General features: G+C 44.1%; 2 protein-coding genes across 2 annotated transcripts in view; one reads left to right on the forward strand and one right to left on the reverse strand.

The window, feature by feature from the left end:
• Positions 1 to 8,688, forward strand: part of CFAP92 (cilia and flagella associated protein 92 (putative)) — a 77,112-nt gene extending 68,424 nt beyond the window's left edge. Inside the window, exon 16 of the mRNA XM_020981228.2 lies at positions 8,455 to 8,688. Coding sequence (XP_020836887.1) covers positions 8,455 to 8,492 — 38 coding nt within the window. The 3' untranslated portion in view covers positions 8,493 to 8,688. The remainder of the gene's footprint in view (positions 1 to 8,454) is intronic.
• The window catches only part of ACAD9 (acyl-CoA dehydrogenase family member 9), a 53,137-nt gene continuing 32,967 nt past the window's right edge, over positions 6,305 to 26,474 (reverse strand). The window contains exons 12-18 of the mRNA XM_020981234.2: positions 24,741 to 24,869; positions 13,667 to 13,746; positions 11,478 to 11,604; positions 10,086 to 10,163; positions 8,684 to 8,812; positions 7,781 to 7,853; positions 6,305 to 6,576 (exon numbers count right to left, since the gene is read on the reverse strand). Of these exons, the coding sequence (XP_020836893.1) occupies positions 6,476 to 6,576; positions 7,781 to 7,853; positions 8,684 to 8,812; positions 10,086 to 10,163; positions 11,478 to 11,604; positions 13,667 to 13,746; positions 24,741 to 24,869 (717 nt within the window). The 3' untranslated portion in view covers positions 6,305 to 6,475. The remainder of the gene's footprint in view (positions 6,577 to 7,780; positions 7,854 to 8,683; positions 8,813 to 10,085; positions 10,164 to 11,477; positions 11,605 to 13,666; positions 13,747 to 24,740; positions 24,870 to 26,474) is intronic.

A 26,474-nucleotide genomic window follows, 5' to 3' on the forward strand; every position in this document is an offset into this window, starting at 1 on the left:
AGTTGGGGGAGGGTAGGGAAGTGATGCCTTTTTTGGGGATCTGTTGAGTTTGGGATGCCTACAGGACATCCTGCCACCAAGGATATTGGTTTAAGTGTAATCAGATGCTGCCGAACCTATTTATAGAGATATTTAGAAATATGTAAATAAGCATTTTCATTGTCTATGGAAATGACTGGACTGTTTTTCAAAGAAATTTGTTTTGTTGGTTGGTTAGATATTTTTTTTTCCAGAGACTATTTCCAGAGAGCTCAAGCAGCTCATTAAATCCTGTTCTAGAAATAGATGTAATTTCACAGATGCTTCATTTCACTTGGAATGGTTTTCTTAAAGACTGAAAGCAAGTTTAAAGAGGACAATTTAGTAGGACAGACACACACACACACACACACACACACACACAACACACACACACACACACACAAAACAAAACCAAACCTCTGAGAACACAGAAGGCTATCTTTCTGTCCTGTCCATGATTTGATTTGCAAAACGTAAGGAAGCTAGTCAATGGCATAATTATCCTGATAAACACCTGCCTTGAATTATCAATTAATTTCCTAGCTTTGGCTCTTTGATTGTGGCTTACAGTCTCCAGGACAAAGCCAGCCATGCATATAGTTCGGAGTGCTCTGACATCATTTGAAAACCGTTGCCAATGCTCCCTAGATTGACCATTGTGACAAAGTACCAGGATGCTGGCATTCCCGCACTTCATCACTCACCATGCGGTCCCAAAGTTTGTGATGAAATCTCCAAACTGCAAGAGGAAAAAAAAAATCTCACAACTCATCCCACACCCTCTCTTTCCAAGGAATGTGATGTGAGATGTGTGTCCATTGATGTATAAAGCTTCCTAAGTGGTCTTTACTTAAGTTTTTGGGGGGGCCTAAATAGCCAGCATATTTAATTGAAACCCTGAGTAATCAATGGAAAATAAATGGAAAAGCATAATGGATTTTCTCATCTCCATGTATTAGAACATAAATGCAGGAATGGTAAAGAGGCATGCAAGAAAGAGGAGGGTTTGGGTACCTGTAGCTGACAGAATGAGAGAGTAGATTTATTCCGTGGCTACTAAAAAAACCATAGCCTGCAGGTGAATAGAAACATAATTCACCAGCATAGCACGGAATATTGTAAGTTTTTCCAAGGGGAAAAAAAAATCAAACACATTCTTGCTGATAGATGTAGCTCCCCAGCAGTCAGGCCAAATTTAGAGGGAAAGCAGAGCCTGCTGTCAGATGGACCTGACAACCAACTTTGGAGCTGGCCGACTCCTTCAATGAATGATGTAACTCTATCACAATGATGTGGTCTTCCCCGCCATTTGTGTATATCCATCTGGTGTGGTATAGCATATTTCAAGGGCCACAAATACTGCCTAGTGAAGAGTGGTTAGATTGGCTCTACATTTTCACAGCATTTTAAAAAACCTCTTTATCCTATTATATAAAATTCCTTAAAGGACACTTATTACTAATCGCTGAAATTCATTAAGTATTTCAATGCCAGGATGTTCCTTTTAGGCTCACAACTTTTGATAAATTTCTCTTTAAAGATCTTGTTAATTTGCTATCGTCAAATATATGTTGCCAATTACCATTAGGCTAAAATCTATTTTCTTCTAATTCCAAATTGTTTGAAGTCAAACTGTTTAATGAATGGATTGCTTTTGGTGTTTACTCCATGCTTCCTAGGTAATGATACATGTATCACTTAATCAACATTAATAAGCTACTGTGATGTGGCAGGCACTATGCTAAATGATGGGGATACAAAAGAGGAAAAGACAGTCCCTGCTCTGAAGGAGCTTTCAATCTAGTAGGGGAGATAACATGCAAGCAAAGCAAGTTATATATAAGATAAATAAGAAATATAATTGGTCCATCCTCATTATTCAGATTCCATATTTGGGAATTTGCCCACTTGCTAACATTTATTTGTAGCCCCCAAAATCAATACTCATGCTTTCACCGTCACGCGCACGCAGAGTGTCGGACCTAGCTGAGATTGAACAAGGTGATGTTCTGCCTTCTTGTTTCAGCTTTCATATTGTAAACAAGTATCCTTTTTGTGATTTAGTGCTACATTTTTTGCACTTTTGTGGGTAATTTCACTGTTTAAAATGGTCCCCAAGCGTGGAAGTGAAGTTCTCTCTAGTGTTTCTAAAGTATCCTTTTTGTGATTTAGTGCTACATTTTTTGCACTTTTGTGGGTAATTTCACTGTTTAAAATGGTCCCCAAGCGTGGAAGTGAAGTTCTCTCTAGTGTTTCTAAGCGCCTGGCCTAATGGAGAAAACCTGTGTATCAGATAAGCTTCCACCACTGCTGGCTGTGAGTTCAATGTTAATGAGTCAACAATATGATAGAGCCAGAAAAAAGAAGAGGAAATTTGTTGATCTGTAAATGAGGCCTCTCGGGGAAAGTGCTGAAGTAAATGTTGTGACCAGAGGCTCATAGGAACCTAACTGCTTATTTCTCCTAGGACCAATGGTTCAGTATTTGCTAATTCAGTGTTTGTGGCAATTTTATAGAACATAACTACCTCAAATGAGGGGCATCAATTGTAATTAACAGAGAGAAGTCACTAGAATTAAGAGGGATTGGGGGAGGCATCCAGTAAAAAGTGGGATTTTATTTGAGACTTAAATGAAGCCAGAAGTGAGAGTAGGAGAGCGAGAGTGTTGCAAGAATGGGGTCAGCCAGATAGAATTCCTGGAGCCGGGAGGTGGAACATCTTGTTCGTGGAACAGCCCGGAGGTCAGTGTCACTAGATCGAAGAGTACATGTTGGGGAGTAAGGTTTGAGAAGACTGGAAAGGGAGGATATGAATAGCATGAACCTCATGGTAAGAGAGGTTACTGAGTGGTGGAGATAGGGGGAGAAGCTGGAAGAGGCAATGGGGAGCAAGAGGTATCCCAACTCCCCCACATTGATCTGTAAGATAAGGAGCCTGAGTGAAGATGCAGCCTTCACTCTGTGTCTTCACTGTGTCATCGGGGGAAAGCCAGGTTTCAGCAACAGATGTAGATGGAAGGATGGGAGAGGAAAAGATTTAGCATAAAGAAAAGTTTGTTGCCTATGGAACAGGCATTCCAGAGGGCACAGCGGAAGGGCTAGGTGGTGTTTGCTGGAAACTTGAGGGTGGGATGATTGAGGGGGATGCGAATGAGGACTCAGGTGCTAGGGGTCAGATGGGGCATGGGGTTTGGATGGTGATCTACAGGAGTTCAGTCACCAGGAGGCATGACCAGGTGTGAGAACGTTCATCATTGAGCAGAGGACGTCGTTCCTCTTCCTAGCAGAGGTTGGATGTCAGACTGGAGATAAGTGCAGTATGAGATGACAGCACAAGCCCAGATGGGGGGCCCTGTTTCCCAACTCCTCTTCTCCCCAAAGGCTGGAGGTTAGGTAAGAAAGGGGCACAGCAGGAGAAAAAAGTCCCATTCTCTAGGGGCAGCTAGGTGGTGCAGTGGATAGAGCTCTGGCCTCGGAGTCAGGGGGACCTGAGTTCAAATTTGACCTCAGACACTTGACACTTACTTAGCTATGTGACCCTGGGCAAGTCACTTAACCTGATTGCCTCAAAAAAAAAAAGTCACACTCTCCATGGACTTTTCATCTTCCCTCAAATCACGGATGGAGCAAGAGATGGGAGGCCTGAAGTCAAGAGGTGGGTCACTCCTGTGCACCAGAAGGTCTCCGTCTCCCGGTTGGGAGTCTGGCATGGCAGCATGGGATGGAGGTTGCCTTGTGTCAGGGCGGATGGAAGAAGCTCAGCCCAGCCCAGCGCAGCCTTTCTTCAGGTCAGGCTGCACCCCGCAGGAGGTGGACAGCACTAGGCATGAGGTCAGAGGAATGCCTTTTCTAGGGGCTTTTCCCTCCCACCCCTACCCCAGGAGGCTGGCTGTGGAAGGCAGCAGGCAGTGGAAGGGCCTTTCACATTTCCTGGGATCCTTTATTGTCATTAGTGTCTGAGGCCATGGGCTCAGACACTGTGATCATATATTCACTCATAAGGATTTTGAGTTGGAAGGCTGTTTTAGGACAGGAAGTCCCCATTAGGGGGCACCATTTAGAGCTTTGTCTTGGACTCTCTATTAGGGATGGCCAAATTTAATCTCTATGCAAATATCAGGAAACCATCTGCTTTTTTCTCATGACTCTGTGTGTGTGTGTGTGTGTGTGTGTGTGTGTGTGTGTGTGTGTGTGTGTGTGTATGTGTGAGGGGTATGAGGCAGCTGCTATAGAGTGGTACTGGTGTGTCTGATGTTTCTAGCAGGGCCAGTTATCAGTACCTGCAAGTGTAGGATTTTAGAAAGGTTCACAGATGCTAAATGATTGTTAGAAGTCTGACTCCCTCTTTTAACAGATGAAGAAACAGAAGCCTATAGAGATGAAGGTACTAAGTGGCAGGGGGGGGATGTGAACCATAGACCTGACTCCAAATCCAGCACTTTCCACAACACTAGACTATTCAGAGTGTGCCACTCCTAACTTTCAAAATAGAAGCAGTGATCACGAGTCAGCTCACCATCACCAAGAATAGATCATGCCAAAGAGACATTTCCCAACAAATAAATGGTCAAAGGAGTGAAAAGTTTTCAGAAAAACTGCAAGCTATATCAACCACCATTAAAACAGCTAGTTGAGGGGCAGCTAGGGGGTGCGGTGGTTAGAGCGCTGAGCCTGAAATCAGGAAGACCTCAGTTCAAATCTGCCTCAGACACTTACTAGCTGTGTGAGCCTGGGCAAGTCACTTAACCCTGCTTGCCTCAGTTTGCTCATCTGTAAAATGAGCTGGAGAAGGAAATGACAAATCATTCCAGTATCTTTGCTGAGAAAGCCCCAAATGGGGTCATGAAGAGTCAGGCACAACTGAATGAAAGAACAAAAATTAAAACAACTCTGAAATTTTACCTCCTACTCAGCAAACTGGAAAAAATGACAGCTGGTGTTAGAGGGATTGTGAGGACAGGCATACTAACACACTGTTGGTGAATCGGTTCAACTGTTCTGGAAGTTTAGAGTTGGAATAAACTGCTTCTATATGCTTTGGCCTAGCAATCCCAGTATTAGGCATATGAACCAAGGAGTTAATAATGTAATACGGCAACCAAAAAATGAACCAGGCCTTAGGATCATAGAGTGAGAGCTGGAAGGGTCCCTGGGGGCCATCTAGGCCAACTCCCTGCTTTTGCAGATGAGGAAACGGAGGCTGGGGAGGTGAAGTTGCTGGCCAGGGTTCTAGAGGTATGAAAGATTGGAGGTGGGGTTGGATCTGGTCCTCAGACCCCACTGCCTTTTCGGGCTAAGTAAGGACGGCACTCCACTGTGGCCTGCCCTGGCAAGGCCACCTTTGGAGTACCGTATGGTTCAGGAGCAGGCACCTCCATTTTGGGAAGAACATCAGTAAGCCAGAATGTGCAAAGGAGGGAAACAGGACAGGGAAGGGCCAAAGTTCATGCTGGGTGAGGACCGGCTGAAGCAGTCAGGGCAGTTTAGTCTAGGAAAGCGCAGGGAAGGAATGCCAAAGAGGCTTCAAGTTTAAGAAACACTTGCTAATCAGGAGCTATGAATAATGAAATGGGCCTGCCTTGGGGTTCCTCCGAGACAGTGGATTCCTCCACGTTGGGCCTCCGTGGGAAGATCCCTTTTCAGGCAGGCGTGGGGCTTAGAGGGTCTCCCCCGAGACAGTGGATTCCTCCACGTTGGGCCTCCGTGGGAAGTTCCCTGGAGGGTCGCTGAGGTGCCTTCCTGTCCTGACATTCTGGCTTTTGTTCAGTCAGGTTTGGAGCGTGGGTTCTGGCAGTGATTTGAAGGTTAACTGAAGGAAGGGTGGGTGTAACCTGAGTTAAGAGGCTTTGGTCAAACAGAACATTGGATGGGGACCCCAAGCTCTTCTGTCACCTGCGGTCAAGCACATGGGGCCGCCTAGGAAGTGAGAGTTCATTCCAAGCTTAACAAGATGGCGCCTGGTCTGCAGATGAGGGCGCCCAGGCACTGGCTGGATCCCAGTCGTCTTTAGCCTCTGGCCCTGATCCAGGGATCTCCCCACCACAGCTCTAAGAGTGGGAAAAGTTCAGAAGACCTGGGTGTCCTCCTACTGACTGTCTCCTCTCCAAGAACCTGTCAAGTTGGACTCTGAGCTCCCTTTACCAAAGCCTCCATTCTTTGCCCTGGTAGGAACACAAATCATGTGGAAGGAGACTGTGCTAGGAGAGGACTCAGCTTAGCAAAATTTAGGACCATTCTCAAGGCAAGATGGAGACCCTTTAGAAACTTGAAAAAAAGAATTAAATAGAGCTTTAAATATTTTTAATAAAACCTTTTCACAATTATTTTCTTTATTCTGTGAAAAAATGGCAAGTGTCCTTCTAAATCAGACCCATATAAAGTCATGAGCTGATGCAGTTCAAAGAAACGGTCGATCATAATCATATGTGGATTCCAGGAACACTTTCCCCTCTTCTCAGAATATCCTTTCCAAGGGATGAGTACACGTGTAGGATTTATTACCCAGTACCAGCCGGGCAGCTTTCTTAATGTATTCATCTAGATTTTCAGGAGGATCTGGAAAAAAAAAACAGATGACAGTGACATACGTCAATATTGCCATTACAGCATTTGAGAAAAAGCATAAAGAAAAGACTATCAATCTCTGTACTAGGACAGGGAAAAGCAGTCTGTGTAATCAGCTGACTTCTGGGCATCCCACTGTTGTAGGCCTAGGTGATTACCCAAGGCACCTTCTCCTCAGGAGAGCATGGACTGAGAGCCCGATGGGGCCCACAATCAAGCAGGAGTGTAAGACTGGCTCATGGAAAGTCTAAGGGTGAGATGCAAACCAAATGCCCCAAGAAGGGGAGGGAGCATTAGCTATGCCCGAATGACGTAGAAGAAGCCGATTCACTCTCTCCTGAATGTCCAAATGCCCCCAAACTGGGGCTATGGGAAGACTCTTCTGGCAGCTGCTTTCCTATCTAGGATAGGAAAGAATGTTGGCAATCCCCATGACTTTTCTAGACAAATGTCTGTAGCATTCAGAGCAAATAAAATTCATGAAGCACCTTGGGACTGTATTCTTAATTATAAGCAGCTATTGATTAATAAACACAAACACAATTCCTGCTCCCTTTTCAAGGAACCTCTCCCAAAGAGGCTCCAGGAGTATGATCCGGCAATGACCATAGTCTGATACAGCGGTCCTATCTACTAGCCAGAACCCCTACACAAGGGTCACCTTTCTGGGCATTTTGAAGAGAAACCCCCAATAAAACAGCCCTACTGTGGGAAGTTCCATATGCTTCTTTGCTCAACAATGCGCGCACTGCAGGTCTCCCTACGATGTCTTATTTGACTGTCTTAAGCTTGCGGGAAGCATGCAGCTAATTCCCATTACAGGGCCAGGGCATCATTTTGTTGTTGCTGCTGCCATGGTTCTACTACGAAAGATAACGAGGAATAAGAAAGATACAATGTCTCGATTCCTAGAGCCTGCGAAAATGCTGACTGCCAGGGGAATTAACGGGTTTTTCTGATACGTTATCCCATACCCACAGGCGCTAACGAGAGAGGAAGGGGCCTTTAGTTCAGCTACCTGATGAGTTCCAACAAGTATAAACAAGAGCCTCATTTGAAAATGCGCTCACTGTTATTCCTCACTCTTACAGAGATAAATGATCCAGAAGAATTCTGAACTAGCCCATCCCCATAATCACCAGCCTGTGTCCCACGTCCCACTATCTGACTGGGCCTTAGAACCCACATCACTTACATTTTTCTAGCTGAGACAAGTTGTAAAGATTCTTGAAATATGCCTCTGTGCAGAAAATATTTGTCAACAGAACCTAACAGAAAAAAAGATAAACATTAGCAGATTTAAAATTTTCCTCTTTTAAACCAATACATTCAGTCATCTTGACCTTGGGGTGAACTGGGCCAGAAACAGAGTAGGAGTCGAGTAAAGGACAGCCCTGAAACTCTTGCGGTGCAGTGCCGAGGAAGATGAGAAGAGGAGCGGGGGGGGGGGCACAAGGGGGTGGGCTGTGTCTTCTCTGGGGTCACTGAAGCAGGGACAGGGCTGGAGTCAGGAATGGTGAGTACATCCTGGCTCAGAGCAATGATGTTAGTTCTCGAGACTTTTTCCAAGGAGTTATGTCATTCGTAGCCCCCATCCCTCCCCTTGATTACGGAATACAGCTGAGTTGTAATTGATGGATTGTTAAGTTCCACAACAGCCATAATATCACACCTGTAAGGAGAGGAAAAGCCCCAGAGGCCATTTGGTTGAACACTCACAGGAGTGTTATGTCCAAGGGCACAGAGTGAATTATTGCAAACAGTTCTACCTGCATTGTACAGATAAATGCTATTCCACTTACTTCCCTGGGGGAAAAAATGTTATGGAGTCACTGAATATGAGAAAAACTCTTTTATTTTTTTCTGCAGGCAAGCCCAAAACTAACCAGAAGAACCGAGTCCTTTAATAACTGATCCTGTTGCTTACTAGCAAATTGTCATCAAAACTGTTTCCCAAAGAAATGCTTCTGTCTCCAAAACCAATTGTATTTAAAAAACACCATATTGAAAGCAAATGGCTAAGTGGGTTCACCATGTATGTACTGAACTTAAGAGAGAAAAACTACCTGCAGCTTCACCCCCCCACTCACACACTCACTTCATGGTCATGGTTGCGCAGCCCGAGGTGGACGGAACGACTGGCTCTGGAGAGGACGGCAGTCATGGCGTACAGGTTAATCACGATGTCCGCCATTCGCTTCATGGCCAACTGCTCTTCCACGATAGTCTAAGAAAAGGGAGTCACTTTAACACAGAAGACATCACTGGAAATTCACAACCACCTTCAGCACATGCTGATGTTCTCTGTCTCTAAATGGGAAATGCAAGAGCAAAAATTCTACCACGTAGGTAGGGAACAAATCCAGATTTTAGCAAAAGCTACAATACTAAGAAAAAAGGGCAGACTAAGGAGCAGGTCAGCTCCTCAATAGCAGGGTCTTCAGCACATTCCCTCCTTTAACCCCTAAGCACATCCTGTAGTCCGCTGCTTCAAGCTATTCAGACTCAGCCGGGCTGCAGAGAGAGCTCTATCTGTGGCCAGAGGAGGCCCTCGTCTGATCCCCTATGTGATTCCCTCGTGAGAAATAAATGTAAGAATCCCATACAGCGTTGGCCTCCTGGTTCCGTCCAAGCCTTGGCCTCCTGGGGGAGGTTTTCTACAGAAGGACCAAGTGAGAGCCTCCTTTCCCCAGGTTAGCCTCGACACACTGAGATGATGAAACCCTCCCAATTGAGCCTTTTACAACCAACGGACTTAGCATGCCATATGAGTTGGGTCTTTGCTGGCTACAAAGATGGAGGAAACTCCCTAATTCCTGAGAGAGAAGGAGCAGATCTGATGGCCCCAAACATTCGACATGTTTTTGAAATCCTCATGGTGATCATGAAAGCTCTTTTCAACGAACACTAAAGTCTTTCTGCTTAAATTTAGGATAGACATGAGGATGAGTAAGGCCCAATCCTTGCCCCGAGAGACTCAGAATTTAGTAGGTAGAATCAACTGCACACAGGAATGGTTAGCATGCCACATGTGCTCACTGAACAGGATGCAGTGAAGGACCATTCCCAAGAGGGAAGATGAAGGAAGGCTTTGGGTTAGAGGCAGCAGTACCAAGCCTGGGCCCTGAAGGACAGGTGGGATTTCACCAGAGACTGGCTGAGGAAGAACATTCTAAGAGGACTCTCTTCCCTGTTACCAGTTGTTGGTGACCTTGGCCATGTCAGTGTCACTCCCTGCCTCCCTCCCAGGGCTGAGAGGAGGAGCATGCTGTGTGGAAAAACCTAGCCCGTTCTGTGACTGGCAGCTGTTGTAATGAGAGCATTTAGAAAAGGGCAGCGGCGGCTCTTGCCCAAGCTGCTCTGTAACCTTCCAGAATGGTGGGCTTTGTGCTCTGAGGTGAAGAGCTTTTCTGCAGGGTCAAAGCTGACTTGCAGCTACTTCTTAGCCCTGGCCCCTTCGCTGGACAGAGGCATCACTGACCAATGAGAGGGTTAGTTACCTTGCCAAACCGCCTTAGCAGCACCTCTACCACTCTCCCAAAATAATACACGTTTTCTTCCAGTCGGTTTGCACTCTCCTGTGAGGGAAGCAGAACACACAGCTGCAGAGCTCATAACTTTGAAAAGGGAACGGAATTTAACACCACTCAATCAACATCACGCTGAGTTCAAACCAGCACAGCACCACAGTCCCCCATATCTCCTGGGTTCCCACCTGGACTTTTCGTGTTCCCTTGTGTAGCACATGGGAACTGGAAGTGCAGATATCAAGACTAGCCCTGCCACAGCCATCACCTGAGGGAGTGAAGAGACTCCACAGATGGACACTATCTGCAGAGTGGGCACACTGAGTGGCTGGGGTAGCAGATGATCAAGCTTCAAGCGATTCGTCCACCAAATAGAACCCAGTTTGTGGCTACTATTTTTTGCATTTTTCTATGGCCTCAAAAAGAAAGATCTGATGTTCTTAACCCATTTTAGGCTCACTTTATCATTTTTTCCCTGTAAGGTAGATTAGCTTCATAAGCGCTGATAAAACAAAATTTCAACCTTCCTCAATTGGGGTTTATTAGGAAGAATTATTCCTAAAAGGAAAAGGTTGTATACATTAAATCAAATTTTAAAGTAAAAAAAAAGTGTTAGTTTTGTGCCTAATTTTATTAATTTCTCTGAGAAGATTTTAAAAAAGCGTTCTTCAATAATGCAGATATGTTGACTAGACAGCTGGAAGAGGAATCTTCTCCCCCAGTGCTGTGGGTGTAGATGAGCATGTGATCTGTAAGTTGTTAAGATCCTGTGATCTGAAGTAACTGTGCCAAATGAATTTAATTTGAGGGAGGAATTAATGGGGAATTTGGAAAGAAATGATTAGACTTACTAGCTGTGTGACCCTGGGCAAGTCACTTAACCCCAACTGCCTTAAAAAAAATTTTAATTTAATTTAAAAAAAAAAGAAATGATTAGAAAAATAACGTGTAATTAATAAGCAAAACAGTAGTGGGATAAAGATAACAGGTCATCTAGATCTGTGGACTAAGGACACTTGAGTAAGCCAGACTGAACCTGAACAGATAAGGGAGAGGAAGAGGTAAGTGGGTTGGGATCTCCCATATAAAAAGATATCAAAGAGATGAATGAAAAAAAAACAAAAAACAAAACTGTGTTCAAAGTATCATAGGATTTAGAACTGGAAGAGGCCTTGACAAAATGAATCTGTCTTGTGGTAAGGATGGGAAGAGAGCCCAGAGTACCCCCTCCACTTAGCCTAACCTAAACCCCAGGGCTGGTGGTCTAGGACAAAGCATTACACACGCCCCCTCCCTCTCAATGGATTATCACTAGCCTCTTGGATCTCCATCCATCAGTGACCAAAAAATAAAAGCCATCCTCACCTCCACACTGGGATGCACCACTCCATCTCTTCCCGTCAGACCAAGACTGACCTTCCTGTTCAGGCTATCTCGAAGTATGGCTGACACATGTTCCATTGCAACACTCAAGTTCCCCTTCTGCAGATCTCTGAAATGAGATTCACAAACCAACTCAAAAGGCAATGTTTTGTGCCAGTCATGGCCAAGAGTTTTGACAAAGGACTATGATGGCTTATTTCTAAAAACAGCATTTCAGCAGAAAGGCCGTTTGGTCAGAATATACCCCACAGATTATCTGCAATTCAGATCCTTTGTTAACAGAAAGTATCATCCAAGCCCAAGACATTCTTGAGCTAAGAGTGGTAGTTTATGGAAAGTATAATTCCAAAGCACTTTGCAGGTACTAACTCCTTTCATAATGTTACCGAGGACAAAGGGCAGATGTTATGATCTTCATTTTACCGATAAAGAGACTGAGGCTCAGAAAGCCTAAGAGGTTTGCTTAAGGCTACACTGGAAGATGTGTATTATTCTGAGAGTGCAGTGGAGGTGCCACTGAGGCGGTCTGCCAAGGTAACTAACCTTCCCCTTGGTCAGTGATGTACTTGTCCAGTGAAGGGACCAGCGCTAAGAGGTAACCGCAAGCCAAGACAGCTCACACCCTGAGGAAGTGAAAAAGCTGGACCTTCAGGAATTGTAACTCCAAAAGCTGTCTGAATAATCTGACCCTGGAAGCTCACCTGCCCTTGCTAAAAAGGTGATTATCGGTCACATCTTATTAAGAGTCAATGTGGTGTGAGGAAACAACACTGGGCTTGGAGTAAGGATGCTCTGGGTCCAAATCTAGCTGTAGACACATATTAACTGTGTGACCAAGGGCACGTCAACCTCTCTGAGCCTCATCTGTAAAATGAGGAAAAGAACTGTGCCACTAGCCTCACGAAGTCATGTTGAGGATCAAATGACATATATGAAAAAACGCTCTAAATCACTATTGATTAGAGAAATGCACATCACAACATCTCTGAGGCACCCCATCACACCAATCAGATCGGCCAACATGACAAAACAGGAAAATGATAAATGCTGCAGAAGATATGGGAAAATTGGAACACTAATGCATTGTTGGTGGAGTTGTGAAATGTTCCAACCATTCTGGAGAGCAACTTGGAACTATACCCAAAGGGCTATAAAAATGTGTACTTCTAGGGCTGTATCCCAAAGAGATCAAACAAATGGGAAAAGAACCCACATGCACGAAAATATTCATAGCAGCTCTTTTTGTGCTGGCAAAGAACTGGAAATTGAGAGAATGCCCATCAATTGGGGAATGGCTGTTGTGGTATATGAATATAATGGAACACTATTGTGCTATAAGAAATGATGGACAGGCTGACTTCAGAAAAACCTGGAAAGACTTGTATGGTCTGATGCTGAGTGAAGTGAGCAGAAACAAGAGAATGTTGTACACAATAACAGCCACTTTGTACAATGACTAATATTGATAAACTTAACCCTCTCAGCGATACAAGCATCTACGACATCTCCAAAGGTCTCATGACAGAAAATGCTATCCACATCCAAAGAAAGAACTATGGAGTTTGAATGCAGATTGAAGCACATTATTCGATCTCTCTTTTCTTTTTTGTTTGTTTGCTTCTTCTTTCTCGTGGTTTCTCCCATTGGTTCTTGTTCTTTACAACATGACTAATGTGAAAATAGCTTCAATATGAATGTATATGTAGAGCCTATATCACATTATACACTGTCTTGGGGTGGAGGGAGGGGAGAGATGGAGAGAAAATTTGGAACTCAAAATCTTATGGAAGTGAATGTTGAAAACTAAAAATAAATGAATAAATTAATTAAAAAAAATAAAAAGTAGGAAACAGCAACGAGGAATAAGAAGATGCTAAGGCTTATGAAAGTTTCTTTAGGTAGTTTTAGACCTGCTCACTCAGAACCCAAAGTTTTGGAGATGAGGGGAAAGGAAGCAACCCCCCTCTACCTTCAGGTCCATGGTAGTGGTCTCTATCCTTCCTGTGGATCCAGACTTTGGGTTAGGTGAAGATAAAGGGAGAGAGGAGACAATTGAGGTCTGTTCCTTCTACTTCTTGGCTAAAACCAGAGCTGGGCGAGTAAGTGAATAAGAGTTCAGTGACTAAAAGCATTTGGCCCTTTGGAAGCTCCAACACCAGATGCATACATACCTGATTTTCTTCTTTAAGACTTGGCCTGCGTACTGCAATCCTGTCATGGCAATATACATGCGGAGGATCTCGTTTGTTCCCTAAAAAGACAAAACACGGAGCTATGAAATGCCAGTTAAAGGCTTTCATATGCATCTCCTCAAGCTGGTAAGAAGAGCTCCCAGAGTGTTAAAGCAGCCCTATCAATTGATATTAATAAATTTACTTCAGTGCTGAAAGCTGATGATGCAGCCAATAAGAGGCTAACTGCTCTTGCTGTTGAAGAAAACCTGAAGAAGCTGAGAATGTAAAACATGAGCAGTTTCTTTCTCCAACCAGATGACCAGAGTCCCTGCCCTGCAGCCATATCATGGGGCCTGGGAGCAAAGCTGAGAAAACCTGATGGAGGCTTTGCCCAAGATGTGAGCTTTAATTCCCCTCTGCTTATCTTGTCAACAATGTAAACAGACATGAAGATTTTTTATTTCCTTCTCTAACACTTCAAGAGATCCCTCACCTTTCATGGAGCTGAGAGGTCCTCCCTCGACTCTCAGTCTGATGACTGTTTCATAACTGAATAGCCTCACAACTGCTGCTACTTCTACCATCAACTCAAGCTTGGATTCCCATCCTCCATTAACGAACGAGCCCAGGTAAGCTCCCAGGGCAATGGGGGCTGGGGGTGTCAGTCCAGCTAGAAATCACTAGAATGTCATCTTGTGCAAAATCTATCATTTACAGGATTTGCTCAAGGACTCAAGCCAAAAAGGCCTGCAACTGAAGCTCAGTGGATTGGATTCACAATGGAAGGTTTATGGGTAGGGGAGAAGTGAAGCTTTGACCTTTGGTGCTTTTGATGGAGCAGAGGATATGATTGATAATAATCTGAGAAGTAATCACAACTTAACAAAAAGCCTGAAGACTACAACTCACAAAGAGTTCAAACTTATTGGGTTCCTACGGAAATTGTGAGTCTGTGGCCAGACAAAGCTTCATGGTAATTTTAGAATAAGTCTAACAGGCCTTGGCTGGTCCTCAAGGGTTAATACTATCCCTGCTCTCAGCCAAAAGGAAAAATGAATGGGGGCCTCGTCTCTGTGCTCTCTAACCTAACCCACATGCTCCCAACACAAATATTTGAGATTTTTTTTAAAGCAGTGAAATTATATATTATTAAGGGACTGCCTGGATGTTCAGCCCTGCAAGAAATATAAAAGGATTAGACATCATTATGTTCTCAGTGAACCTGTATGAGAAGACAGGCACACAAGAAGTGAGAAGGTATATAAAATGCTTCATAACCCTTAAAGTAATCTTTAAGTGTCTATGAATGCTAATCTCATGAAATGGCTATAGAACAAGACAGCTGATCTGGGCTGTGTGTGTGTGTGTGTGTGTCTGTGTATGTAGGGTACTGGTGGTGTCAGTCTCTAAAATGCTGCCAAGGGGAAGCGGGAGTAGTGAGGGAAGATTTTCTGGGGCAGGCAGGCAGGGACTACAGGAGGGCCTTGAAAGATTGCTGGTCTCCCTACCTCTAAAAGCAGACAGAATGCAAACTTTAGCAGTCCTTATAATGACCTTAGCAGTGCTGCTATCACTGCAATATCGTAAGGCTCTTTGAAGCAAACAGACTGAGCCTAGGTGCTGGGCACATTTCTGTATCCCATGCAGCTTTACCTACATTGCTCTTCCAAAGAAAGCATTGAGCCTCTCCTAAGAAGGGGATAAAATGAACTCCCAGACCAATCCAGGGGTATGACGGTCAGCCTGAATCGAGTAACTGAGGGGCATACCTGGAGTAGGATAAAGGACCTGAGACATATTAAATACTGAAAGGATCACAAAGCTTTTAGTAAGAGACATGGAGATACAGGGATGTCTCAAGCCCTGACTGTGACCAAGGCAGAACATTTGCTGGTCCCTGCTTTGAAACTGTCTGGGCCATGTGTTTCAAAGCAAGACCATATACTGGACGGATCCCCAGTTACACCAGTGGTGAATGCTCCCCTTCACCGACAGAGAGGGAGGCCTTTCTGCTCCTCCCCATATCAGTCTTGTCCATGGAGCCTCTCTAGAGAGCCTTCCTCTTGGACCATTGAGCAGTAGTGGTGGCACTAACTCCAATTTACACTGACAAAGCCCTCTGCGGGAATCCTTCTCTCAACAGATCCTCACAACTATAAGGCAAAGCGTGAGGAAGCTCAGGGGAGGAGCTGAATTGCTCAAGCTCACGAAGGTCACAGACGGCAGAGCTGGAGCTCTCATCCTCCCCTTACTGCTTCCCTCTCCCAAGCCTCAGGCAGGGGTCAGTTGTGTTTGTGGTTCACATAGCCTAGAAAATGTCATAAGAAAATAAGAATATAAGCAGATGCTAAAACATACTTTTCCAATTTGGAAATAACCTAGTAAAAGCCCTAGTCATACAGTACCCTCCACATACACAACAAATCCTGGCGTGATGTGCTGAAGACCTCTCCGGTCCCCACCATTTTCTTTCTGATCCCAGGACACTGGCATCCTTGCTGATCCACACACAAGACCCTCCATCTCCTGGCTCTGGGGATTTTCTCTGGGCATCTCCCATTTTGGGAATGTTCTCATCTCTGCCTCCCGGCTTCCCAGGCTTAAGTGCCAACTAAAATCCCACCTTCCACAGGAAATCTTCCCCAATCCTTCCTAATTCCAGTGCCTTCCCTCTGTTGATTACTTCCTATTTATCCTGTACACAGATTGCTTTGTATATATTTGTTTGCATGTTGTATCGCCCATTAGATTATGACCTCCTTGAGGGCAGGGACTTGTCTTTTGCCTCTTTTTGTATCCCCTGCTTAGCACAGTGCCTGAGCTAATGTTTTACTGTTATTTATAGGAGCTTAATGTATACTGATTGATTAAAAGAGAAAGCTCATCACTATCTCTCACCTCCAGGAAAGTTTCCTCAACTCACATCGACCTTATCTTTCCTGAACTCTCAGTAATTAGTCTGAATCATATGATTTAGCATGACATTACATACTGCTCTCCACTTGTCTTGTGCATGCATGATCCCCAATAGATTAGGAATTCCAGGGCAGGGACTTCTGCCTGACTTTTCCTGCTCTCTCCTTACATCTCCTCCACCATCTAGCACAGGGCAAGGCACACAAATGAGGTTCAATCAAAACCTATGAACCTGCTGCCCCTCTTAGAGCAGCCTCACTACTACCTCCAGCCCAGTGTTCCAATAACCATTGAAACAAACACGGGGCAGGACAAAGACACAAGCCCTGTCCCTGGCACTCCCTGACCTCGTGTTAGCACAGCTGCCCAAGAGACGCTAATTTCAGCATCTTTATTTAGGGAATTTCTCAGGACTATTTTACCATGCCAGGTACCCTTCCTGTTGGTAAAGGAATCCAGTCAGCTGGGCAGCTGTGCACAGAAGAGAGATGGGGAGCTGAAGAAATCAGCGAGCATTTTTTAAGTACCTATTACACACCAGGTGCTGGGCATACAAAGATAAGTGAAACAGTCACTATTCTCAAAGAGATTAGATAAAGAGCATGTATATAAGCACGTGAAATGTATATTAGGTTAATAGGAGGAGAGAGGGCATGAGCTACTTTGAAGATCAGGAAAGGTTTTGTGCAGAAGGAGTCACTCGCTCAGAGCTTCTAAGAGACCAAAGTGTGGTCAAAGTGTGTTCCAGGCATGTGGCACAGTGGACAGAACAGCAGTCAGGAGAAGCAGTGGGCAGGATGGTTGGGCTGGGCTTTAAAAACCCAACAGAAGGGTTCATATTTGCTCCCAGGGGCAAGGAGTCACCGGAGTTTGCTGAGTAGAGGAATGACATTGGATCAGACTTGGATTTTAGGGCAATCTCTTGGGGAGATACAGAGAAGACAGACCAGAGAAGGCAAAACCAATTAGGAGGCTAGAGCAACAAATGGGAGCGCAATTAGGGAGCGAGCAGGGAGAAGGGGATGGATGAGAAAGGGAGAACAGAGATCTGGCAAAGGGACAGGTGGGATGAGGAGGAGGAAAGAGTCCAGGAAACCACAGAGGTTGTGAACCTGGGTGACTGGTAGGAAGGGTAGGGGGCCCTGACAGAAATAGCAAAGTTCAGAATGGGAGGAAAAAAAAAACCAAAAACACATTGGGGCAGCTAGGTGGCGCAGTGGATAGAGCACCGGCCTTGGATGCAGGAGGACCTGAGTTTAAATCCGACCTCAGACACACAATAACACTAGCTGTGTGACCCCGGGCAAGTCACTTAACCCCTTTGCCTAACCAAAACAAAACAAAACAAAACAAAACAAACCCCCAAAAAGACAGAATGGGAGGGCAGGCTTTGACTTCGAAGTGCCTCTGAGACACTTCGTTTGGAATATTCTGTAGGCTCTGAGGAGAAACCAGGGCTGGATATACAGATCTGAAAGTTACCTTGATAGCCTAGAAAAAGTAAGTGTAAAGAGGAAAAAAGAAAGGCACACAGGACTGGCCCCTGGAGTCCACCCACAGCGAGGAGCCACGCTATGGATAACGAAGCCTCTCACCATGAGCTCCTGGAGGGCAAGACTGCTTATGCAGCCTTTCTTTGTGCTTGGCATACAGTAGGCACTTAATACATGCTTGTTGGTTTGACTTGTTTCAAGGAGATTCAGGAGGAACAGTGGAACAGGTAAGAGAAGCAAGAGAGCAGTATCACGAAAATCTAGAAGGGAGAGAAGATGGTCAGCAGTGTGGAGCACTGCCAAGACACTGAGAAGGACAGCCCTCAGACCCGGCGTTTAAGAGATCACTGGGAACTTTCAGAAGGAGCAGTACTAATTAGTGAAGAAGTGGAGGCAACCAGTATAGATAGCTCCTGCTAGGTATCTGGCTAGTAAAGGGAGGGAAGACAGAAGATAAAGTGGGGGGTTGGCAAGGAATAGTGGGCTTTCTCCAGGATGGTAGACGCTTAGACGTATTTGGAGGCAGCTGGGAAAGAACCAGTAAATAGAGACTGAAGATTAGACACGGTGGGGGGGGGAGGGTATTATAGGGGAATAATCTTCTGGAGAAGATGGGGGAGAATGGGATTAAGGGTATGTATAAAAAAGTTAGTCTCAGCAAGAAGGGAGAGACTTGAGCAATGGAGAGAATGAAAATTGATGTCAAGCAGCTCTGAGATGTACAGAAGATGGAGCTCATGGCAAATGGTCTCTATTTTCTCCATAAAGTATGAAGCAAGGTACTCAGCAGAGAAAGAGAAGGGACAGGCCGCTGTGGCAGAGCTGAGAAAAAAGAGGTTGAAATAGCTTTTACACAGGGTGAGACAGAAAACCAAAGAGGGAGGAATAAAGAGGCTGTCTAGCTGTGTGGTGAGGGGCCAGCTGAGGTGGGAGAATATCAACGTGAAGGGGGCTCAGGCTTGGCTGTGTTAACTTCCTCCAACTTAGTTAAGCCACCCAAGTTGGACTGGAGGAGGCAGATGTTGGGGTTTGGCAAGGATTGAACTTCCTACAGGGCAGGAGCATAAGGGGGCTGAGAGCTGAAGATTCCTAAGACGTTACAGGTGTGCTTCCTTTTAGCCAGTAATTCCCAAACTTTTTAATCACACATCCCTATAGTTAAAAAAAACCTTTGAGCATGTACTCCCAATATGTGTGTTTATTTCCTTGTCACTTAAACTTCAGTGCTCTAGTATATGAATGTAATGGAACACTATTGTGCTGTAAGAAATGATGAGCAGGCAGACTTCAGAAAAACCTGGAAAGATCTGTATGTATGGTCTGATGCTGACTGAAGTGACCAGAACCAGGAGAACAGCCACGTTGTGTGATGACTGACTTTGACAGACTTAGTTCTTTTCAGCAATGCAAGGATCTAAGACATCTCCAAAGGTCTCATGATAGAAAATGCTATCCACATCCAGAGAAAGAACCATGGAGTTTGAATGCAGATCGAAGCATACTATTTGCTCTTTTTTCCTTTGCTTTTGTTTCCTCTTTCTGGTGGTTCCTCCTATTGGTTCTAATTCTTCCTTACAACATGACTAACGTAAAAATATGTTTTATAGGAACGTATATGTAGAGCCTATGTCCAACTGCACACTGTGTTGGAGAGGGAGGGAGAGAAGGAGGAGAAAAATTTAAAATTCAAAAGCATATGGAAGTGATTGTTGAAAACTAAAAATAAATTAATTTAAAAAACCCAAACTTCAGTGCTCTAAACAGCTCTCTAAAACTATGAGTTGCAGAGAAGGTGCTGACCTGCACTGGAGGGAATTGCCTCATCTGGGAGTTCCCTATATCAATGAAATCAGGTGTCTAATCCCTATCATTAGCCACATACTACTGTACTTATAATCATGCATATTATAACATTTAAAAATGATTTTAAAAGATGCAATAAAATGAAACAGTAATTTTTGATCCTAGATTCAATAGGGATCCACTGGAGTTTACAGGATGGGGATGTGACATGATTGGATCTACACTGTAGGAAAATCTCTTTGGGACTGGAAGAGGGAAATACTTGAAGTAAGGAGACCAATTAGGAGGCTATTGCAATAGTTCAGGCAAGAGGTAAAAAGCTTCCAAACTAACTTGCTGGCTGTGAAGAGCGGCGTTGTTGTTCAGTAGTTATCAGCTGTGCCCAACTCTTCGTGACACCATCTGGGGTTTTCTTGGCAAGGACACTGGAGCGGTTTGCCATGTCCTTCTCCAGCTCGTTTTATGGATGAGGAAACTGACGCAAACAGGGTTAAGTGACTTGCCCAGGGTCACACAGATAGTAAGTGTGAGAGGCTGGATCTGAATTCACAAAGATGAGTCTTTCAGGGCCGGCGCTCTGTGTGGGATGGCACCAAGAGAGGGAGACAGATATAAGTGGTGTCGTGGAGGTATGAAAGACAGGGTTTGGCAAATTAATGGATACTAGGGACAAGTGAGAGTTGGGAGTCAATGATGACGTGAAGGTTGTGAGACAGTAACAGGAAAGTTGGGGGGAAGAAGGAAGACTATGATTGGTGGGAAAGAGAATGTCATGAGGTCACTGCTACAGATCACACCTCACCCACGCCTTGTCATCCGTAAGTGGATCACCTCCGTGGGGGAGGTAGGGCTCCTACCATCTGGTTACCATTCCCCAGTACAGATCCTGCCCTCTGAGTAGAGAAGGTTATATTGGAGACAAGCCCACTATGTGATTATGGGCAGTGTGTGTATGAGAGAGATGGAACCCGTCTTTCCACCTTCTCATCAATTTCCTATCCTTCAGAGTCAGGCCACCCTGTGGGCCAGGTTCTAGCCAACCTTCCATTATCATACATTCAGATTCTAGGCCTCAAGCTCTTTATAATGTCATTCCTGGAACTCAACTCAACACTAAGCTTTCTTTGGTTTCTGCAAAACCTACAGAATCATGGATTCTGTAGAAGACCAGGAATCTCCATGATCTCAAGATGATATGAAGTGATGTCCCACTTTTCAGACACACTCATATCTGTATTCTGCTTACTCAAGGCGGCCTATGTCTCATTTCTTGTTGCCTTTATTCTCCTACTTGGCTTCCTTGGAAGACCAAAGATATGAAGGAAACAGTACACACACACACACACACACAGCATCAGGATGTGTGTTAGCTGAAGTTTCATCCAAGATCACATTAAGATGCAGCCTCAAAGGACACACATGGCATTTCAAAATATGGGCAGACTACTTGTGAACGATTTACTTTTCTTTTCCAATATCCCTTAGACATTCACTGTGAGTAAAACCTGGAGGGGAGGTAAGATGACAGCAGCACATATGCTCAAATGGTGTGAGGGAACAGAAAGAACACAGGAAACCTTAAGATACAGATATTATATATTTACAAACCTCAAATCCTAACCTACATAAACCAGGCACACTGAGCCATAGTAAATGCTATAGATATATGAGTAAAGTGAAAGAATGGTCAATTCCACTTCATTAGAAAATATTATTGATAGAAGAAAGTATTCTATTTATTAGGAGCTTATGGTCTTGAGAACATATTACTGTAATGCTGCAAATAGGGCTTCCTTTTCTAATTTGCTTAAATGGGATTAAACCATATCCCAGACATTCATCTTCATGGCACTGTGATGCATGCCTGCTCATTTACAAGCTTCCTGAATTGTGTAAAGCAAATGGATTCCCTTTTCTCAGGCAGAAGAAGTACAAAATAAGGAGTAAGCAATGTGGTCCCACTTCTCTAGTGTCATGTTTCATTTTTCAAATAAAATTTTTACCCAAAGAAACAATAAGAAAATGAGTTCTCAATGGGATGTCAAGTAATAACTAAAAGAAAAGAAATCCAGTACTCAATCCCTTGTGCAATTATTGGCATCCTTTGATCTACATCTACAGTTCACTTCTAAAAAACTACATGTAGAACAAAATTGTGAGTGCAGACTCCCTTTCTTCTGGAGATTTATTTTATTAAAAATAAATGTTTCTGTGGAAAGGAATCTAGCAATAGACTTGCTTCAAAAACGGCTAGCAACAAAAGGATTAAGATTGGGCTTATTCTTACAGTGCACCATTGTGGAATCACAGCAGGTTATGCACAGCAGGGAGTGGCCCCGACAGGCTTAAGTACAGTTAGTTACATTGCTTCTGAAAGCCCACCCCAAACCATGTACCCGCCCCTTCTGGGAGCTCCATTTAGCCAGGCTCTGGCTACCATTTTTTTTTTTGAGGCAGTTGGGGTTAAGTGACTTGCCCAGGGTCACACAGCTAGTGAGTGTCTGAGGCCAGATTTGAACTCCCCCTGACTCCAGGGCCAGTGCTTTGTCCACTGCGCCTTCTGGCCATCATTCTTGCAACCACTTTTAGTAGAGACTGATTCCAAGATGACATTATGAGGACCCTCCCAAATACCCAGCTTTGAGAGTAAAGGTAATTTTATAACAAACCAGTCTAGTCCAACAAAATGTTACTAAAAAAACTAACTGCTATTGTTAAGGCAACATGCTAGACACTGGGAGAACAGCGGCATGCTGAATCGGCTAAATACAAGGTTAAGACTCTGAAGGGAAGAACAAAGATGGAAGGGGGGATGGAACGGGAGGTGAGGGAACAAATAACAACAGCTAACATGGATATGGAGAGTTGGCAAAGCACTTTACATCCACTACCTCACCTGATCCACAACAATCCTGTGAGGTATATGCCATTATCTCCATTTGACAGACACAGAAACTGAACCTGAAAGAGTTTTGGTGACTTTCCCAGGTTCTCACAGCTGGTAGGTGTCAGAGGCAAAATCTGAACTCAGATCTTTCCTGATTCTGAGCCTGAAGCTCTATCCACTGGGTCAAGATCAGGCGAAGATCAGAGGATGCAGTGAAATGAATTAAAGGACTGCCATGAAGGTAGACAGTGAGGCAGTGGGAGAAGTGGAAGGACAGGAGATTGTGATGAGAAAGGGGAATTCAGAGATTTCAAAACTATATATGTGGAAGAGACTTGCTGAGATCAAAACTGTGGCCACTCTTGAGGGTAAGAGTTGAGGCTAATGACCTGTTCACACTCATCACAGATTTCACACATTATGGTGCTCCACTTCCACATTCATGATCTCCCCCCCCATTTATTAGCACTCTTCTTCCTCTAGAAATTACTTTGTACACCTACTGTCTTTACTATTTCGTGTAGAAGTTGTGTTCCTGAAGTAGAATGCAAGCGCCCTGAAGTCAGTCTGTTTCATTTTTGTCCTCACGTCTTGTTTCCATGGCAGGTGCTTAACACACATTTGCTGAGTTGAACTGAACAATGAGGGATAAATCAGGAAAGAGGGAGGGGACCATAAAGAGGAAGAAGAGGAGCCACATTTACCGACCTGCCAAGTGGCACAGACTCACCTTCAGAAACTCCAAAACCACAAAGCAGGCGGCTGTACACTTGCACTGGTTCTTTTAAAATGTCCATCCTAACAATGAACAATAAAACCAGGGAGCCCTGAGTCCTGGTCCAGAACTGCCTGACCTCACCGTATTGTACTATAGCCCCCTGACCCCCAGTCCTGTCCGGGTTAAACACCCTCAGCCCTTGATCATACGACTGTCTGGAGTCTCCTCCTCACGTTCCAGCTTGTTCCTCAGTGACCTCCCCCTCCTTCCACCCTTCTCCCTTTCCATTTTTTTAAAATTTTTTTTATTTTTAGGCAGTTGGGGTTAAGTGACTTCCCCAGGGTCACACAGCTAGTAAGTGTCAAGTGTTTGGTCTGAGGCCGGATTTGAACTCAGATCCTCCTGACTTCAGGACCGGTGCTGTATCCACTGTGCCACCTAGCTGCCCCCCTTCTTGCTCTCCAGCACTGAGGATTCTTTTCAAGGTACTGAAGTCTTGAGCTTGAGAAAGCCGAGGTGCTGTACCAAACTCCACGAGCAAACATCCAAAATGTGAAAAAGCAGTACCTACCTTCTGCTCTAAATAAGGGGAGACAGTGGATTAGAAGACAGGCCTTCCAGTCAGAAAGCTCTGGATGGATCTGAGTCCTGACCCCGGGCAGGCCATCTAACCCCCACCTCCTCACCGGCAATTGAGGAATGACACTTCCATTACACAGATGTTGGGAGGCTCACAGGACAGGAACAAATATAAAGTATTCTAAAGCTTTAAAGTTCCACACAGCCAGAAGCTATTGTTTTTTAAAATCAAGAACTGTGTGCTGCCTTTTGTTCACAAAGACATTACGGTGAGACGTGACTTTTGCATTGTGCTTCTAAGCATGGGCCTGGATTTACCCCAAGCCATCAAAACTCTCCATGTCCCATTTCAACATATGGCATTATTTTGCTAGGATGGAGAGACATCTAGCCACATGAGCGTCCTTCATGACTGGGGGACAAACCCTATGCACTTAAGCTCATCCACACTGCTCTCCAACATCTGAACCACCTGGACTGGACCCTTCAAAACTCAAAGCCAATTTACCAGAAGAACCACACTATATACCATCCAGGAGGCTGAAATAGGAAACAAAAGCTAAGTCCTCTCTGATGTTCCACAAGCTAGGAAAGGGAATATAGATTTCCAGAACACATATTCCACTCCAATCAGAAGAAATGGCGATTGTGACAACTGTAAAACTCAAGACATACCTCAAAAATCAGCAGAATCCTGGAGTCCCGGAGATAGCGCTCGTAGGGATAATCTTTCATATATCCCAGGCCTCCAACAATCTGTAGGGCTTCGCTCACACAAAGCCAGGCTGCTTCGGAGCTGAACACCTACAACAAGTGATAAAGTTGTTATCATGGCCTTGCTGCATGTATATGTCACTAGGAACTAACAGCAGGGTTCAGATGAAGCTAAGGATGTTGTTAGATGAAAGATATAAATCTTACTTCTTTCACGGAATATTGCCTGAATATGAGAGCCCTCCCAGACCTCCACATTCTATGAACTTTTAATTCCTTCGCTGTGTGCATCATTTAATCATATAATATTCTAGTACGGTTCAATGTCGTTTCATGTGTATTAGTCTTATGACTCCAACCAGTCTATAAGTTTCTTGAGTGCAAGAACTAGTTCTTGTATCCTGAGAACACTGAGGCACTGAGTGCCTATGAATCTGTAGACATTCCATAAACGATTGATTGGAAACATTAAAAAAATGAGGGTAGAAAAGCTGTGACCAACAGAGTGGGATTGGGATGAAAAGTAAAAGCTATTAAAGATGTGTCTACAATAAGTAAACCACATAACTGTGGGCAATCCTTGCTTCTCTCTGGGCATCACCCAGAAGACCTGTAATGTCTCTTCACATCATGGGCATCTTTCAGCCTCTCAAAAACCATAGCGTAGGCAGAGACCAATATCTTACACCATATACCAAAATAAAGTCAAAATGGGTTCATGATTTAGATATAAAGGCCGATACTATAGCAAACTGGGAGAGCAAGGAATAGTTTACCTGTCAGATTTATGGAGAATGGAAGAATTCATGACCAAACAGGAGATAGAGAACATTTTGAAATGCAAAATGGATAATTTTAATTACATTAAATTGAGAAGATTTTGCACAAACAAAGCCAATGCAACCAAGATTAGGAGGGAAGTAGAAAACTGAGAAAGAATTTTTACAACCAGTATCTCCAATAAGGTCCTTATTTCTAAAATATATAGAGAACTAAGTCAAATTTATAAGAATACAAGTCACTCCCCAATTGATAAATGGTCAAAGGATATGAACAGGCAGTTCTCAGATGAAGAAATTAAAGCCATCTATAGTCATATGAAAAAATGCTGTAAATCACTACAGATCAGAGAAATGCAAATCAAAACAACTCTGAGGTACCACATCACACCTATCAGATTGACCAACATGATAAAACAGGAAAATGATAAATGTTGGAGAAGATGTGGGAAAATTGGAACTCTAATGCATTGTTGGTGGAATTGTGAAATGTTCCAACTATTTGGAGAGCAGTGTGGAGCTATGCCCAAAGGGCTAAAAAATGCCCATACCCAGCAATAGCACTTCTAGGGCTGTATCCCAAAGAGATCATAAAAACTGGAAAAGGACCCACATGCACAAAAATATTTATAGTACCTCTTTTTGTGGTGGCAAAGAATTGGAAATTGAGAGGATGCCCATCAATTGGGAAACGGCTGAACAAGTTGTGGTATATGAATGTAATGGAATACTATTGTGCTGTAAGAAATGATGAACAGGCTGATTTCAGAAAAACCTGGAAAGACTTGTATGGATTGATGCTGAGTGAAGCGAGCAGAACCAGGAGAATGTTGTATACAATAACAGCCACGTTGTGCAATGACTAATATGGATAAACTTAGCCCTTCCCAGAAATACGAGGATCTGAGACATCTCC

Source organism: Phascolarctos cinereus, unplaced genomic scaffold (assembly GCF_003287225.1).
Source record: "Phascolarctos cinereus isolate Bilbo 61053 unplaced genomic scaffold, phaCin_HiC Scaffold_4;HRSCAF=312, whole genome shotgun sequence".
Taxonomy (NCBI): Eukaryota; Metazoa; Chordata; class Mammalia; order Diprotodontia; family Phascolarctidae; genus Phascolarctos; species Phascolarctos cinereus.